Genomic DNA, 16,174 nt, shown 5'->3' with positions numbered 1-16,174 from the left:
TGTGGATGTGTGTGTCTAGGTGTGTAGATGTGTGGATGTGTGTGTCTAGATGTGTAGACGTGTGGATGTGTGTGTCTAGGTGTGTAGACGTGTGGATGTGTGTGTCTGGGTGTGTAGATGTGTGGATGTGTGTGTCTAGATGTGTAGACGTGGGGATGTGTGTGTCTAGGTGTGTAGACGTGGGGATGTGTGTGTCTAGGTGTGTAGACGTGTGGATGTGTGTGTCTAGGTGTGTAGATGTGTGGATGTGTGTGTCTAGGTGTGTAGACGTGGGGATGTGTGTGTCTAGGTGTGTAGATGTGTGGATGTGTGTGTCTAGGTGTGTAGACGTGGGGATGTGTGTGTCTAGGTGTGTAGACGTGGGGATGTGTGTGTCTAGGTGTGTAGACGTGTGGATGTGTGTGTCTAGGTGTGTAGACGTGGGGATGTGTGTGTCTAGGTGTGTAGGTGTGTAGACGTGGGGATGTGTGTGTCTAGGTGTGTAGACGTGGGGATGTGTGTGTCTAGGTGTGTAGACGTGGGGATGTGTGTGTCTAGGTGTCTAGACGTGGGGATGTGTGTGTCTAGGTGTGTAGACGTGTGGATGTGTGTGTCTAGGTGTGTAGACGTGGGGATGTGTGTGTCTAGGTGTGTAGATGTGTGGATGTGTGTGTCTAGACGTGGGGATGTGTGTGTCTAGGTGTGTAGACGTGGGGATGTGTGTGTCTAGGTGTGTAGACGTGGGGATGTGTGTGTCTAGGTGTGTAGACGTGGGGATGTGTGTGTCTAGGTGTCTAGACGTGGGGATGTGTGTGTCTAGGTGTGTAGACGTGTGGATGTGTGTGTCTAGGTGTGTAGACGTGGGGATGTGTGTGTCTAGGTGTGTAGACGTGGGGATGTGTGTGTCTAGACGTGGGGATGTGTGTGTCTAGGTGTGTAGACGTGGGGATGTGTGTGTCTAGGTGTGTAGACGTGGGGATGTGTGTGTCTAGGTGTGTAGACGTGGGGATGTGTGTGTCTAGGTGTGTAGACGTGGGGATGTGTGTGTCTAGGTGTGTAGACGTGGGGATGTGTGTGTCTAGGTGTGTAGACGTGGGGATGTGTGTGTCTAGGTGTCTAGACGTGGGGATGTGTGTGTCTAGGTGTCTAGACGTGTGGATGTGTGTGTCTAGGTGTGTAGACGTGGGGATGTGTGTGTCTAGGTGTGTAGACGTGGGGATGTGTGTGTCTAGGTGTGTAGACGTGGGGATGTGTGTGTCTAGGTGTCTAGACGTGTGGATGTGTGTGTCTAGGTGTGTAGACGTGGGGATGTGTGTGTCTAGGTGTGTAGACGTGGGGATGTGTGTGTCTAGGTGTCTAGACGTGGGGATGTGTGTGTCTAGGTGTGTAGACGTGTGGATGTGTGTGTCTAGGTGTGTAGACGTGTGGATGTGTGTGTCTAGGTGTGTAGACGTGTGGATGTGTGTGTCTAGGTGTGTAGACGTGGGGATGTGTGTGTCTAGGTGTGTAGACGTGGGGATGTGTGTGTCTAGGTGTGTAGACGTGGGGATGTGTGTGTCTAGGTGTGTAGACGTGGGGATGTGTGTGTCTAGGTGTGTAGACGTGGGGATGTGTGTGTCTAGGTGTGTAGATGTGTGGATGTGTGTGTCTAGGTGTGTAGACGTGGGGATGTGTGTGTCTAGGTGTGTAGACGTGGGGATGTGTGTGTCTAGGTGTGTAGACGTGTGGATGTGTGTGTCTAGGTGTGTAGACGTGGGGATGTGTGTGTCTAGGTGTGTAGACGTGGGGATGTGTGTGTCTAGGTGTGTAGACGTGGGGATGTGTGTGTCTAGGTGTGTAGACGTGGGGATGTGTGTGTCTAGGTGTGTAGACGTGGGGATGTGTGTGTCTAGGTGTGTAGACGTGGGGATGTGTGTGTCTAGGTGTGTAGACGTGGGGATGTGTGTGTCTAGGTGTCTAGACGTGGGGATGTGTGTGTCTAGGTGTGTAGACGTGGGGATGTGTGTGTCTAGGTGTGTAGACGTGGGGATGTGTGTGTCTAGGTGTGTAGACGTGGGGATGTGTGTGTCTGGGGACTGTTTCTGTTTATTGGGGAATCTAGAAGGGAACCCAGAGTCGGTGCAGAGCAACCGCTTCCATATGAACACACACACACACACACACACACACACACACACACACACACACACACACACACACACACACACACACACACCTCTCTCCCAAATCCTCTGAGGGTGGAGGTGCGGTTTGGCCTGCCTCGGCCACAGTGAGCCTCTGTGTCTGCTCAGCACACAAACCACTTCCTGTGTCTCCCTGCCAAGCCAATCACACAGCAGATCCAACAAGGCCCTGCTTTACCCAGAGACTTAGTGAAACTGTTATTTACTGGACAGAATGAAAACCACATTATATTGGACAACGTCCCCATTTAATGTGTGTGTGCTCCAGTCAGTCTCTCAAAGCCATTCAGTCACAGTGTCTGTGGTAAACATGCAGGGCCTAAATGAGGAGTGACATCCCATACATTATTAATGTCTAAATATATGATGGCCGTGAAAGGCGCTTGTTGTTTGTTATGCTCTGAATAGACCCAGGTCTTTGATATCAGACAGCTGAAGAGGGGGTCCTTGTATGGAGTGATTTGTGTGTGTTGTGTTTACACAGTACTGTGTTTCCTTTCATGTCTCTATTCATGTCACCTGTAATTATGGGGACTGTTTAACTCTGTCTTTACATCAGAGCATGTTATAATAATTGTACACACTCTCTATTTACATATGTACACACACACACACACACACAATACACGCATAAACACCGCACACACTAGACAACACCGCAGCAGCAGTAGTGACCGGAACCAGTTTTGTTACACACAGCCGTCCAGGAGGAGCGCCAGAGGGCCAAAGAACGCAGTGAGAACGAGGTGGAGTCCACCAGCAGCGTCAACGAGGACATGCCCGTGGAGAAGGTCCTGGAGGCAGAGCTCGCTGTGGAGCCCAAGACAGAGACCTACATCGAGACCAACCTGGGCATGCCATCCAGCTCGGTGAGTCACTACGCCGTACTGTATGGCTCTGGAGAGCAGGAGCCCCTTACACACTCACTTATGTACAAACACACCAACACACTTATCCACATGTGTACATGCACACGCACCAGAGTATGTGAGCGGAGTTGAGTGGTCGGAAATCCCGCTCATCGGTGCGCACCGCTGCTCCATATCCTTTCCAACCGCTCCGCTATAAACCGCTCCGAGCTCACAGGGAAAAAAACTGCCGCTCATTAAAATCACAATTTAACCAACATCCATCTATTTTTGTGACTACCTGGACCTGGCATTTGGTTTTGAAGTATTGAAACCAAACCATAGGATTTTAATGAAAAGTAATTTAATAAAGATGAAAAGGTGAACATATGAAGAGCTCATCATTTCAAATAGGCTACAGCAGTGGTTTCCAAACTTTTTATAGTCCCGTACCCCTTCAAACATTCAAGCTCATATGCTCATATCTCTGCAATGTTGGGTTGTATTGGATAGAGTCTGTCTTAAGTCATTTTCCACACACTGTCTGTGCCTGTATTTAGTTTTCATGCTAGTGAGGGCAGAGAATCCACTCTTACATAGGTACGTAGTTGCAAAGGGCATCAGTGTCTTAACAGCACGATTTGCCAAGGCAAGAAACTCTGAGCGCAACCCTGTCCAGAAATCTGGCAGTGGCTTCTGATGAAATTCAATTTTCACAGAACCGCTTGTTGCAATATCGATGAGGCTCTCTTGTTCAGATATCGGTAAGTTGACTGGAGGCAGGGCATGAAAGGGATAACGAATCCAATTGTTTGTGTCATTTGTTTCAGGAAAGTACCTGTGTAATTGAGCACCCAGCTCACTCAGGTGCTTCGCTACATCACATTTGACATTGTCCGTAAGCTTGAGTTCATTTGAACACAAAAAATTATACAATGATGGAAAGACCTGTGTGTTGTCCTTGTTAATGCAGACAGAAAAGAGCTCCAACTTCTTAATCATAGCCTCAATTTTGTCCCGCACATTGAATATAGTTGCGGAGAGTCCCTGTAATCCTAGATTCAGATCATTCAGGAGAGAAAAAACATCACCCAGATAGGCCAGTCATGTGAGAAACTCGTCATCATGCAAGCGGTGATAATTATGGTCAGTAAAGAAAAGTTTAAGCTCGTCTCTCAATTAAAAAAACATGTCAATACTTTGCCCCTTGATAACCAGCGCACTTCTGTATGTTGTAAAAGTGTTACATGGTCGCTGCCCATATCATTGCATAGTGCAGAAAATACACGAGAGTTCAGGGGCCTTGCTTTAACAAAGTTAACCATTTTCACTGTAGTGTCCAAAACGTCTTTCAAGCTGTCAGGCATTCCCTTGGAGCAAGAGCCTCTCGATGGATGCTGCAGTGTACCCAAGTGGCATCGGGAGCAACTGCTTGCACGCGTGTTACCACTCCACTATATCTCCCTGTCATGGCTTTTGTGCTATCAGTACAGATACCAACACATCTTCACCACTAAAGTCCATTTGATGTCACAAAGCTGTCCAGTACTTAAAAAATATCCTCTCATGTTGTCCTGGTTTCCAGTGGTTTGCAGAAGAGGTTGTCTTCCTTAATTGACCCCCCATAAACATAAAGGACATTTACCAGGAGCTGTGCCAGGCCCGCCACGTCTGTTGACTCATCCAGCTGTAACGCATAGAATTCACTGGCTTGTATGCGAAGCAGTAATTGTTTCCAAACATCTCTTGTTTGATGAAGTCATTGTCTGTATAGTGTTTTTGGCCTTTTCCCCCCAGCCATATCCGCGGCAGCAGGTAGAATTAAGTCCTCCAAAGTAGTAAGGGCTTGCCTGTCCTAGCCACTTGGTAGCTCACCATATAAGATGCTTCTAGCCCCTTCTTATTAATGGTATCTGTTGCTTTTATACGTCTTACTACTCGAAAGTCGTCTTTATTCTCGCTCAAAAACTCCTGTGGCTTATTTTTCAAATTGTCATGTTTTGTTTCTAAATGTCTGCGCAAGAGTGAAGGTTTCCCACGAGAGAGTAACAGTTAATGTGATTGGATGTTAATTATTTGACTAAGCTACCTGTATTTGACATTGTGTTATTTCGCTGAACACTAGATAGTTTAATTTGATTTTTGGCAGTGAAACGAGGCTACTCAGGTGATTAAAAAAACCTCACCCAAATGTATAGCTCCGTTGTAAAATATAAATGCACTGTTTGAAAATGTGAATTTGTATTATTTTTTTATAAATAAAAATGTTCTTTTTTTTTGTTGAATGTGAATCACATTGATTCTGTTTTTGCAGTAATGGACATTAATAACATGTAATCAGTGTTATCACAACAATTTGCCACACCATTAGAGTTCAATTATGCTGCAATCTAACAATCTCCATTATCCTCTCTGGATGCCCCTAGACTCCCCAGGGTCTTGCTTGATTAACAGGGAGCAGCCATTAGCCAGCGTGGTGGTGTTATTTTTATTAGATTTTCTTCCGTTTTTACGTGTTACATCTCTGTGGTGAAAGATGAGAAGAGGCTGTGGTTGTCATTCTCTTAGGATGGGAGGTATCCAGGGCTCTGCCACCTGATGCCTATCACTGAGATGAACAAGGTAGCTGTGACTATTCTACATGCATATCCTATGTTCTCCTTGTATGGCACCTTACATCACAAGTCCACTAGTTCACCTGTGCACCCTGACATCTGCAGTCTCCCAGCCACCCACCTAAGCTATGTGAGGCTCTCTCTGTTCATTCTCTAGACTCTCTCTGGCTCAACCATGAATAATACAACAGCCAGGCTGTTCCTGACAGCATCCCACCAAGCTCTGGTTTTCTCAGGAATCCTACCGGAACGATAGACAGAGAGCAGTTGTGCAGGAGAGGAAAGGAGGGAGAGAGAGAGAGTGCTTCTTCTGGGACTCATCTGCTCTGGGAGGGGTGGGGGGACAATGTCCTGTGAAGTGAAGGTAAGAACTCTGAAGGCTGTTATGTGAGTAAATGAGAGCCATCTTTGGGAAGATGGAGATGTACGTGATGAGAGTTGACATTAGGGAGGAGAGAGGGAGAGGAGAGGGGATGGGAGCTCTGACACACTAAAGTACTGTGTGTGTGTGTGTGTGTCTATCTGGGCTGTGCCTTGCCGTGGTGGCTGTACGTCTGCTGGGGCTCTGACGCCAACAGGGGGCACCATGCAGGAGAAGGAGGAGGAAATCAAGCTTTTCTAGAATTCTAGCTTTGATAAAGGCAGATTAATATCTTGCAGGAATTGTTTTCAGTTGTCTTGGTAGTTTTCTAGTAATTTCTAGTGGATCCATATTTTTAGATTTTCCTTTACTTCTTGCTATGATTTAAGGTAATGATTGTAATGGGGAGTTGTTGTTCAGTAGGCCATGTAGATTGGGTAATATGTGACATTGTTGTTCATCTAAATTGCCATAGCTATAGACAACTGCTGAGAGACCACTTAGTTCCCCGTCCACTGATATTTCAGTTAGGAGTACAGTACCAGTCAAGAGTTTGGACAGACCTACTCATTCAAGGGTTTTTCTTTAATTGTACTATTTTCTACATTGTAGAACAATAGTGAAGACATCGAAACTATGAAATAACACATATGGAATCATGTAGTAACCAAAAAATTCTTAAACAAATCAAAATATATTTTACATTTGAGATTCTTCAAAGAGCCACCCTTTGCCTCGATGACAGCATGGCACACTCTTGGCATTCTCTCAACCAGCTTCACTTGGAATGCTTTTCCAACAGTCTTGAAGGAGTTCCCACATATGCTGAGCACTTGTAGGCTGCTTTTCCTTCACTCTGCGGTTTGACTCATCCCAAACCATCTCAATTGAGTTGAGGTTGGGTGATTGTGGAGGTCAGGTCATCTTATGCAGCACTCCATCACTCTCCTTCTTGGTCAAATAGCCTTTACACAGCTTGGAGGTGCGTTGGGTCATTGTCCTGTTGAAAAATGATAGTCCCACTAAGCGCAAACTAGATGGGATGGTGTATCACTGCAGAATGCTGTGGGAGCCATGCTGGTTAAGTTTGCCTTGAATTCTAAATAAATCACAGACAGTGTCAACAGCAACGCACCATCACACCTTCATGGTGGGAACCACACATGCAGAGATCATCCGTTCACCTACTCTGCGTCTTATAAGACACGGCGGTTGGAACCAAAAATCAGTTGATGTTGAGATGTGTCTGTTACTTGAACTCTGTGAAGCATTTATTTGGGCTGCAATTTCTGAGGCTGGTAACTCTAATGAACTTATCCTCTGCAGCAGAGGTAACTCTGGGTCTTCCATTCCTGTGGCGGTCCTCATGAGAGCCAGTTTCATCATAGCGCTTGGTGTTTTTTTGCGACTGCACTTGAAGAAACATTCAAAGTTCTTGACATTTTTCAGATAGATTGACCTTCATGACTTAAAGTAATGATGGACTATCGTTTCTCTTTGCTTATTTGAGCTGTTTTTGTCATAATATGGACTTGGTCTTTTACCAAATAGGGCTATCTTCTGTATACCCCGCTACCTTGTCACAACACAAGTGATTGGCTCAAACGCATTAAGAAGGAAAGAAATTCCTCAAATTAACTTTTAAGAAGGCACACCTGTTAATTGAAATCCATTCCAGATGACTACCTCATGAAGCTGGTTGAGAGAATGCCAAGAGTGTGCAAAGCTGTCATCAAGGCAAAGGGTGGCTACTTTGAAGAATCTCAAATATAAAATATTTTTTTGTTTAACAATTTTTTGGTTAGTACATGATTCCATATGTGTTATTTCATAGTTTTGATGTCAACACTATTACTCTACAATGTAGAAAATAGTAAAATAAAGAAAAACCCTGGAATGATTAGGTGTGTCCAAACTTTTGACTGGTACTGTAGATTAAACAAGGGTAGAGCGGCACAGTCAGTGTTGGAACGTGCAGTGTCCCCTTGACAGGCAGTCTCGGTGATTAGGAACCCCTCTGGTCCAGGGACTGCCCCCCCCCAGCGGGCACTCCTTTAGGAGGCACTGCCCCGTGTGTTAATGAGTCCCAGGGTCGGGGCCCCTGAGTGCACACCATGAATGGGCACCGCCACTGTCTAATGGCTGGGGTTTGACCAAGCTGAATAAAGTCTGTTTATCTCATGGTGACCTAGAACAGGAGTTAAACAGGCGTTAGTAACATGCCTCCAGTCAGACAAGCCAGGGCCTTCTCTTCAAGGAGGGAGGGGGTATGGGGGGGGTAACACGCTATCATTTTGCCATGCTGTGAAGTCTGTCTCTCTCTCTCTCTCTCTCTCTATTTATCCCTCTCTCCTTCTCTATCCCTTTCTCTCATTTTGTCTTGTGTGTGTTTTCCAACCTTGCGGTGCTTCAATCTGTCAACTTGTATAATTCTTTGTCTCTCTCTTTGGACAGACACAGGAGAGAGAGAGACAAACACATAGGCGTGCTAACGTTATTTAGAGGGTACTTGGTTGATGTCTCAATATACTCTTCTACAACTCTAAGAGCCAATTATGAGGACTTTACATAATTTAGTTGGGAATTTGGATTATGGACTAATCATCTATTGACTACCACATTTCTCTTTGTTGTCACGCAACTGTAGTTTAAGCAGAATATGAGACATTTAAAAGCCAGTCTCTCGTCTCCACGAGTTATAAAAAATTCATAGGACAGTATGCAAGCCAGGCATTTCTGTGAGAGGAGAGGCTATCCACTGTGAATAATGCAAACCAAAGCCTTTAATTCAGTCTGGGGAAAAAATACACTCTTGTTTGTGGCAGGCATTAAGAGGTGTCCTCAAAGCGGCTCTCATAAGCCCAAACGCTCTCACTCTCTCTCTACATCTCTCCCTCAGGGGAGGGTTTCGCCTCTCCCTCTCTCCTCCCCCTGCTCGACACGTTTTCAGAAAGCGATCAGCTGGCCCCCTATCCTCCAGAGTGAAGGATGTTCACAGAGAAGAAATGTAAAATAGTTTCTCTCACAGACACGGCTTTTTCCACACATGCACAGAATAGTGAACTCCTAGGTTCATGTCATTCTCATTGTCCCAGACCTCAGAAGGCATTGTGATCTCTTCCGCTGTGACTCCCCATAACATCCCCTGATGGCTGTCACCTTACAGTAAGGACAGTGAGTTAATGTGTGATCATGGCAGGAGTGTGGTCTCTGTTCCTTCCTGTCATCTTCATGGTGTATACAGTGAGAAACAAGGTCAGTGTAAACACGGCTAAGAGAGCCATGCAACATTCATGAGCCTTTACCGTGTTTCACGAGAACTCTGGGAGTTGTATTCTTTTGAGGGGCCTCGACAGAGACACAACATACAGCCCCTTTTGTTTTGGTTTGTTTGGGCTGCGGCTGCCTTTTGGAATGAATTAGCGGATTTGTTTATGGGTTTTGAGGAGAAATACAGGCAAAAAACTGTCGCGCTGAGCCGCATCGTCCACAATGTCTCCCACGGAGATCAGATGGTGAAATATTTATAAGATGCTTTTGTTCTCTGCCCAAAGAAAATCTACTTTCAGTTTTCAAAACAGTGCTGGCTTTGTGTCTGGTTAACTGTTTCATACTGTTTCATGTAAGTGTGGGTAGTCTTCGGTCTAAGCATTAGAAGTAGAGGACGACTGGAAAGAAGGAGAGGTGGAATGAGTTTTCCTCATCTAACACTAATCTTCTCCAGAGAGCTGTATTTCATGTTGGGATCCTCCGAGCTTTCAGCATCGATCTGTGGGATTTGGGGAGAGTGAGAAGTTGGGGAAAAGTTTACAAGGCTTTTGTTGTTGTAGATTTGTCTCAGACATACTGAGAATCGGAGCATCATAATATACATTTAATCCATCCCCAGTTAACATTATGTTTTTGTGATTGATAATACTAGCTAGGTTTCCATCCACTTTGGGACAGAGTTTTGTGCGAATATTCAAAAATCCACATGAAAGAAAATATGCACATTTTCCCACCAGTGGTGTGTTTCCACCATACTGACTTGTTGCAGATAAAAATCAGTGCGTGATGACGTAGTGCACACAAAATGTACTTTTTCACTTAAGTTTTCATGTACCGATAAAATGGGTTTCCATTGCATTTTTAACTCTACCAATAGTTTTGTCACAAATAGTAAATGTGCCTACATGTACTCTGGTCTTGGCCGTGCGCTCTAAGCAACAGCTTGCAGATATTGTGGGAAGGCTGTGCGGGTAGGTACTAGTCTACATAATGAGATTATTATGGATAATATTTGTATTTGTCAAATGGAAGTCAAGCATCGATCAACATGTCGCCAGAATCAGACCCTCAATATTAGGTGGAAAGGAGCATCAAGATCTGTGCAATTTCACCACCCTGTGAAGTTCATCATAAGTTATTTCATCTTAGCCTAATAAACTGCATGGTTACCCGAGTCGTAGTGGGAGGACCACGCACCATATCATCGCGTGATTCCAAGATGACTTTGATATGATGTTTCCACCGCCATTTCTCGCATAATTATTTTTAGCGACACAAAAAGATCCCACCATGTCGAACGAACAAATTATCTGTAGGCATTTATAAAATTGTACCGAAACTTCCTGTTTCCGTCACAGCTGTCATGATCGAAAATTTTTGTATGGCTTTACTCGCGTAAAAACTGTGGATGGAAACGTGGTTATTGATGCCAATTTGTTCTTTCATCTGTATATATTGTATACAGTATATCAGTGACGTGCGGTGAGGTCGTGGCTGGGTAGGCACTGGCCATTATCAAAGCCAAATTTACTCACAAATAAACCTTGATGGAGCCCAAGTTCATCATACAAAAGTAACATACAGTATTCATACCCCTTGACTTTTCCACATTTGACTTATTCCAACATGTGTTACAGCCTGAATTCATAATGGATTAAATAAAAAAAAATCTCACCCATCTACACACTATTCTCCATAAGGAAAAAGAGAAAACATGTTTTTAGAAATGTTTGCAAATGTATTGAAAATTAAAGACAGAAATATCTAATCTGCATAAGTTTTCACACCCTTGAGTCAATACTTTGTAGAAGCACCTTTGGCGGCGATTACAGCTTTGAGTTGTCATGTGTATGTCTGTATCAGTTCTACTAAGCTATATGGAATTGTTTTCAGCAGGTCATACCAAAGAACATGTATTTAACCCCTTATTTTTTTCACTAAACAGTCTCCATACACAGCATACTTTCATTAATGTTTTCGACTGGTACCGGGGGATATTCAGACAAGTCTTGTGAGGCCTGTGAGCGTCCTAGAGCAAAACAACTGATATGTATGTATCCGTGAGAGTCTCACCTTTACACGGGGGTGTCATATTAGTGTGTAAACTGTTCGGATGCTACAAACAAAAGTTGGCAGATCGGCTGTACTGACTTCAGACGAGTTCCGATACACTTGTGGGTCGTAGAGCAAAAACCGTTTGGACGCTACAGACAATTTTGTGAGAAGACCGTTTTTTTGGTATGTCTCATGGTCTGACAAACACCGCTCTAGCTCTGTCACCTTTCACCGCAGATGCGTAAATGTTACATTGGCAGATGCAGTGGATTGAGAAGCATCCAGTGCAAAAACGGATATCTCTAGCTTAAACTAACATTGTTGTTCTGAAGCCATTGCAGCGTTGCTTTGGCTGTATGCTTGGGGTCATTGTACTGTTGGAATGGATATCTTCGCCCCAGTCTAAGGTCGTTTGTACTCTGAAGGAGGTTCTCATTACAGATTTGCCTGCATTTGGCTCCATTCATTGTTTCCTCTATCCTTACCAGTCTCCCAGTCCCTGCCGCTGAAAAGCATCCCCATAGCATGATGCTGCCACCAACAAGCTTCACGGTAGGGATGTTGCTAGACGGGTGATGAACTGTGCCTGGTTTTCTCCAGACATAGCGCTTTGCATTCAGGCCAAAGATAAACATTTTTGTTTCATCAGTCCACATAATATTTTGCCTTTTGCTCAGAGTCTTTCCTGTGCCTTTTTGCAAACTCCAGGCGTGCTGCCATGTGCCTTTTTCTCGGGGAGTGGCTTCCGTCCGTCCACTCTCCCATAAAGCCCAAAATGGTGAAGTGCTGTAGAGACTGTTGTTCTTCTGGCAGGTTCTCCCATCTCAGCCAAGGAACTCTGTAGTTCTGTCAGAGTGGTCATTTGGGTCCCTGGTCACCTCCCTGATCAAGGTTGGACAGACGGCCAGCTCTAGGCAGAGTCTGGCCAGTTCAATATATTTCATTTCCCAATGATGGAGACCACTTTGCTCTTGGAAACTTTCAACGCTCTATAAATGGTTTTATACCCATCCCCAGATATATGCCTCATCACAATTCTCTCTCGGAGACCTACGGACAGTTCCTTGGACTTCATGGTATAGTTTCTGCTCTGACATGCACTGTTAACTGTCAAACCTTTATAGACATGTGTGTTTCATGTCCAATTGAATTGGCTGCAGGTGGACTCCAATCAATTTGTAGTGACATCTCAAGGATGATCAAAAGAAATGGTATGTACCTGAGCTCAATTTGGTGTGTCAAGGGGTGTGAATACTTTCTGAAGGCACTGTAAGTCATTAAACAAAATTGACAAAAAGTTTCACCAAATGTAAATACCAATGTACCAAATGACAATTCTATCAATGCACTGTACGTGGTGCATGCAAACACACACACAGACACACACATACACACACTTATAGAATTAAATAAGGTTTTAACAAGATGTCCATATCAACTATCTCATGTGGCTCAGTTGGTAGAGCATGTTGCTTGCTACATCAGGGTTGTGTGTTTGATTCCCACTGGGGACCAGTATGAAAATGTATCTACTCACTAGTGTAAGTTGTGTGGATAAGAGTGTCTGCTAAATGGAAACAATTGAAATGACTGAAAAATGCAGTCGAAAACGTCCATAAATTGCCTCGTCTAAAACAATTCTAGCTTGATAAATGTAATATCATGTTCATTCAACAGTAGCCTGAAATGCATTTAGGCCGTTCTTTACTTGTAATGAAGTCCATTTGTCTGTCCTTCAGGCCAGTGAACCTCTCTGTGACAGCATTGCAGAAGTCACAGCAAAACCTCATGTCCATTATTTTATTCTGTATGCACACAGTAGGCCCACTGTCCCCAAGGCATCCTTCAGTTCCATTTTCACACAGAAACAAAAAGTCACACACACACAAACAGTAGCTGGTAGCACCGTTCTCCCACAAAGCACACAGGTAGGCAGCTCCATCCAACAGGTTCAAGCACGTAGAATCATTCGTAGTTAGTCACATCCATCTTGTAGAACTCAAGTAAATGTCCAAGATGTGTAAAAGTCTGAGTAAAAAGTATTAATTAGTAATTCATTTTCAGACAAGTAGACAATCCAGTAGTCACTGTTTGCCTGCCCAACATTTAGCAGTGAGGGAGATGGTGGTTGCCTTGCCTTGCCTCTCCATGAATAAAGTTGTTGTCTACTTTATGCTGCCTGTGTCTGCTCTAAACTTTCATTATAGTTGATGCGCCATTTGGAGGGTTCGAAGAGTGGAACATTTCATTATTCCAACTTGGAAAATTGTTTGAGGTGTAGTATAGTGTCTATTTGTCAGGTTGTTTTTGCTAGCTAGGTAGCTTCCTTCAGTTCAAGGGATGCAAGCGCTAAATTCTGTAGACCCAAATGTGCAGAGCTCATCCCAGGTTAATTAATACCCACACAACATGTTTAGGCAATACGCAAGCGCAAAATATGAAATTGTCTCAATGCAACAAATGAAGCTACTTCAAGCTAGGCAAAGCAGCGAGGCCTATGCTGACCCTGTCCATTAACAGTGACTGGAGTCAGGAATGGCTGTGAATGGATGGAAAGGAAGGCAGGAATACCCTAGTACCTTTCCTGAGGTTTTGAGCATAAAAATCAACAGAATCATTTGAGATTTAAAAAAAAAATGTAATTGTATTTTAATTGTGGCTTTTCATAACAGCTTTTTAAAATGAGATTATCACAGGGTAAGCACTGCGTACCATACCTACCCTGACTGCACGTCACTGGTATGTTTACATTAGAAGTTCTTGTCCTCTTCACTGCCCGTGGTTTCCTCCCAGGTTAAGTGAGGCCTTCAGTTTGATGGCTTCTGACACTTGAGGTTTCTTTGTCTTTGTCCATTCACATCCACATTTCCATCCTACCATCTCTCTCTCTCTCTCTCTCTCTCTCTCTCTCTCTCAGCTTTAACGTCCCTCCTCTCTCTTCAGTTCTCTTTTTCATGTTAACTCAAAGCATAAACACTGTCTATTCTCCTCTCTCTTGAACATGAGAGGCCACCTTTTCAGCCTTCGACAATTTTACTGTACATTTTTACCTTTTTCATCCAGACTTTACTCTGTCTGAAGTCAGGAATATAACCCTGGTGTAGTGGTGAGTGAGCATACTATTTCTTAAGACCCATTCTCTCACACTCATGAAATGAAATGAATTGACACTTGAACGCCCAAACACTTGTTCCTTAACTGTGTGTCAGGTCGAGCTCTTTTGGCTCTCTGTCTGAACACTCGAAATAGTCTTCTGTCGGTAGAAGTGTACTGAAGGAACTGCCTGCTTGGAGAGAGCCATTTGTTACAGCTGATTCTCTGCAGTTATTTCCTCCCCGGGCTGGGACAGAATCACTGTTTGTTTTTCCTTCCTGCTCGCTCCTCAGAGGAGATCATTCACTTGGCTAGGGTGTGTGTGTGTGTGTATGTATGTGCTTGGGTGCATGCGAGCTCATGTGCATGTGTGTGTGTGTGTGTGTAGGGGTGTGTGTGTGTGTGGGGGTCTTGGCTCAGAGGAGCAGCGAGCGGAGCAAGCCGGTGCTCCTCTAAAGCTCAGTGGTGCACTGCTGTGACTGGAAAGCTCTATCTACTGGAGAGGACAGCTCCACATGAAGCTCAGCTGCCACACCAAAACATACACTTAGCAAGCACGCACATGCACATACAGAGTGCATAAGTACGATTACACACACAACCACACACACGTCACAATGTATCTTTCAGTCTTTCTGTGCTAACTGTATTTGTGACAGCAAGCCTTCCCATGTGTCTTTCAACAGCCCAATGACCCGGTGACTAACATCTGCCAAGCAGCCGACAAGCAGCTCTTCACGCTGGTGGAGTGGGCCAAGAGGATCCCCCACTTCTCTGAGCTGCCCCTGGACGACCAGGTCATCCTCCTACGAGCAGGTCAGTTCAACATGACCATGAGACCACATCAGCATCCCCCATAGGCAGGCCACTGCAGCATTATGGGCTTTGTAGGCTATTAGCCTGACGAATCCTCTGTCATATTCTTTATGTATGCGGTCATCATTTTTGAGGAAGTCTTCAGTGTTTTCCCTATATGTTACCCTTGCTGATTGCTTGTCGCTTCAGATTACACAGTTCACTTCCAAACTCACTCTAAGGAAGCCCATCCAGCTCTCTAACCCTATCCTACCCCCTCTTAACGTTCTCCTTCTGGGTACCCATAGTGATGGAGAGAATGATGTAACACTCCACACTGCCCTCTCCCACCTGGACAAAAGGAATACCTACATGAGAATGTTGTTCATTGACTACTCAGCATTCATAGTGCCCTCCAAGCTTATCACTAAGTGAAGGATCCTGGGACTGCACACCTCCCTCTGCAACTGGATCCTGGACTACCTGACGGGACACCCTCACGTGGTGAGGGTAGGCAACAACACCTCCACCACGCTGACCCAAAACACTGGGGCTCTTCAGGGGTGTGTGCTTAGTCCCCTCCTGTACTTCCTGTTCAAGGGCAATGGAGGGCCAAGCACATGCCCCCATTCAGATCAACGGGGCTGTAGTGGAGCGGGTTGAGAGCTTCAAGTTCCTCGGTGTCCACATCACTAAGGATCTAGCATGGTCCAAACACACCAACACAGTCATGAAGAGGGCACGACAACACTTTTTCCCACTCAGGACTCTGAAAAGATTTGTCTTGGTCCCTCAGATCATCAAAATGTTCTACAGCTGCACAATTAAAAGCATGTTGACTGACTGCATCACCGCTTGGTATGGCAACTGGTTGGCATCCGACCACAAGACGCTACAGAGGGTAGTGCGTACGGCCCAGTACATAACTAGGGCCAAGCTCCCTGCTATCCAGGACCTCTATACCAGGCGGTGTCA

General features: G+C 44.8%; 1 protein-coding gene across 5 annotated transcripts in view; it reads left to right on the top strand.

Annotated features, from left to right (window-relative positions):
* The window catches only part of LOC106565394 (retinoic acid receptor RXR-alpha-A), a 173,478-nt gene that overhangs the window by 143,363 nt on the left and 13,941 nt on the right, over nucleotides 1-16,174 (top strand). For 3 of the 5 annotated variants that reach the window (XM_014132501.2, XM_014132471.2, XM_014132462.2), the window contains exons 6-7: nucleotides 2,847-3,031; nucleotides 15,091-15,220. In XM_014132501.2, the coding sequence (XP_013987976.1) occupies nucleotides 2,847-3,031; nucleotides 15,091-15,220 (315 nt within the window). The remainder of the gene's footprint in view (nucleotides 1-2,846; nucleotides 3,032-15,090; nucleotides 15,221-16,174) is intronic. The other 2 variants (XM_014132492.2, XM_014132482.2) reach the window with 1 other exon arrangement.

The sequence above is a fragment of the Salmo salar genome, chromosome ssa01 (assembly GCF_905237065.1).
Source record: "Salmo salar chromosome ssa01, Ssal_v3.1, whole genome shotgun sequence".
Taxonomy (NCBI): domain Eukaryota; kingdom Metazoa; phylum Chordata; class Actinopteri; order Salmoniformes; family Salmonidae; genus Salmo; species Salmo salar.
Note: the sequence above shows the minus strand (reverse complement) of the source record. Positions and strands in the feature narration are given on the sequence as shown.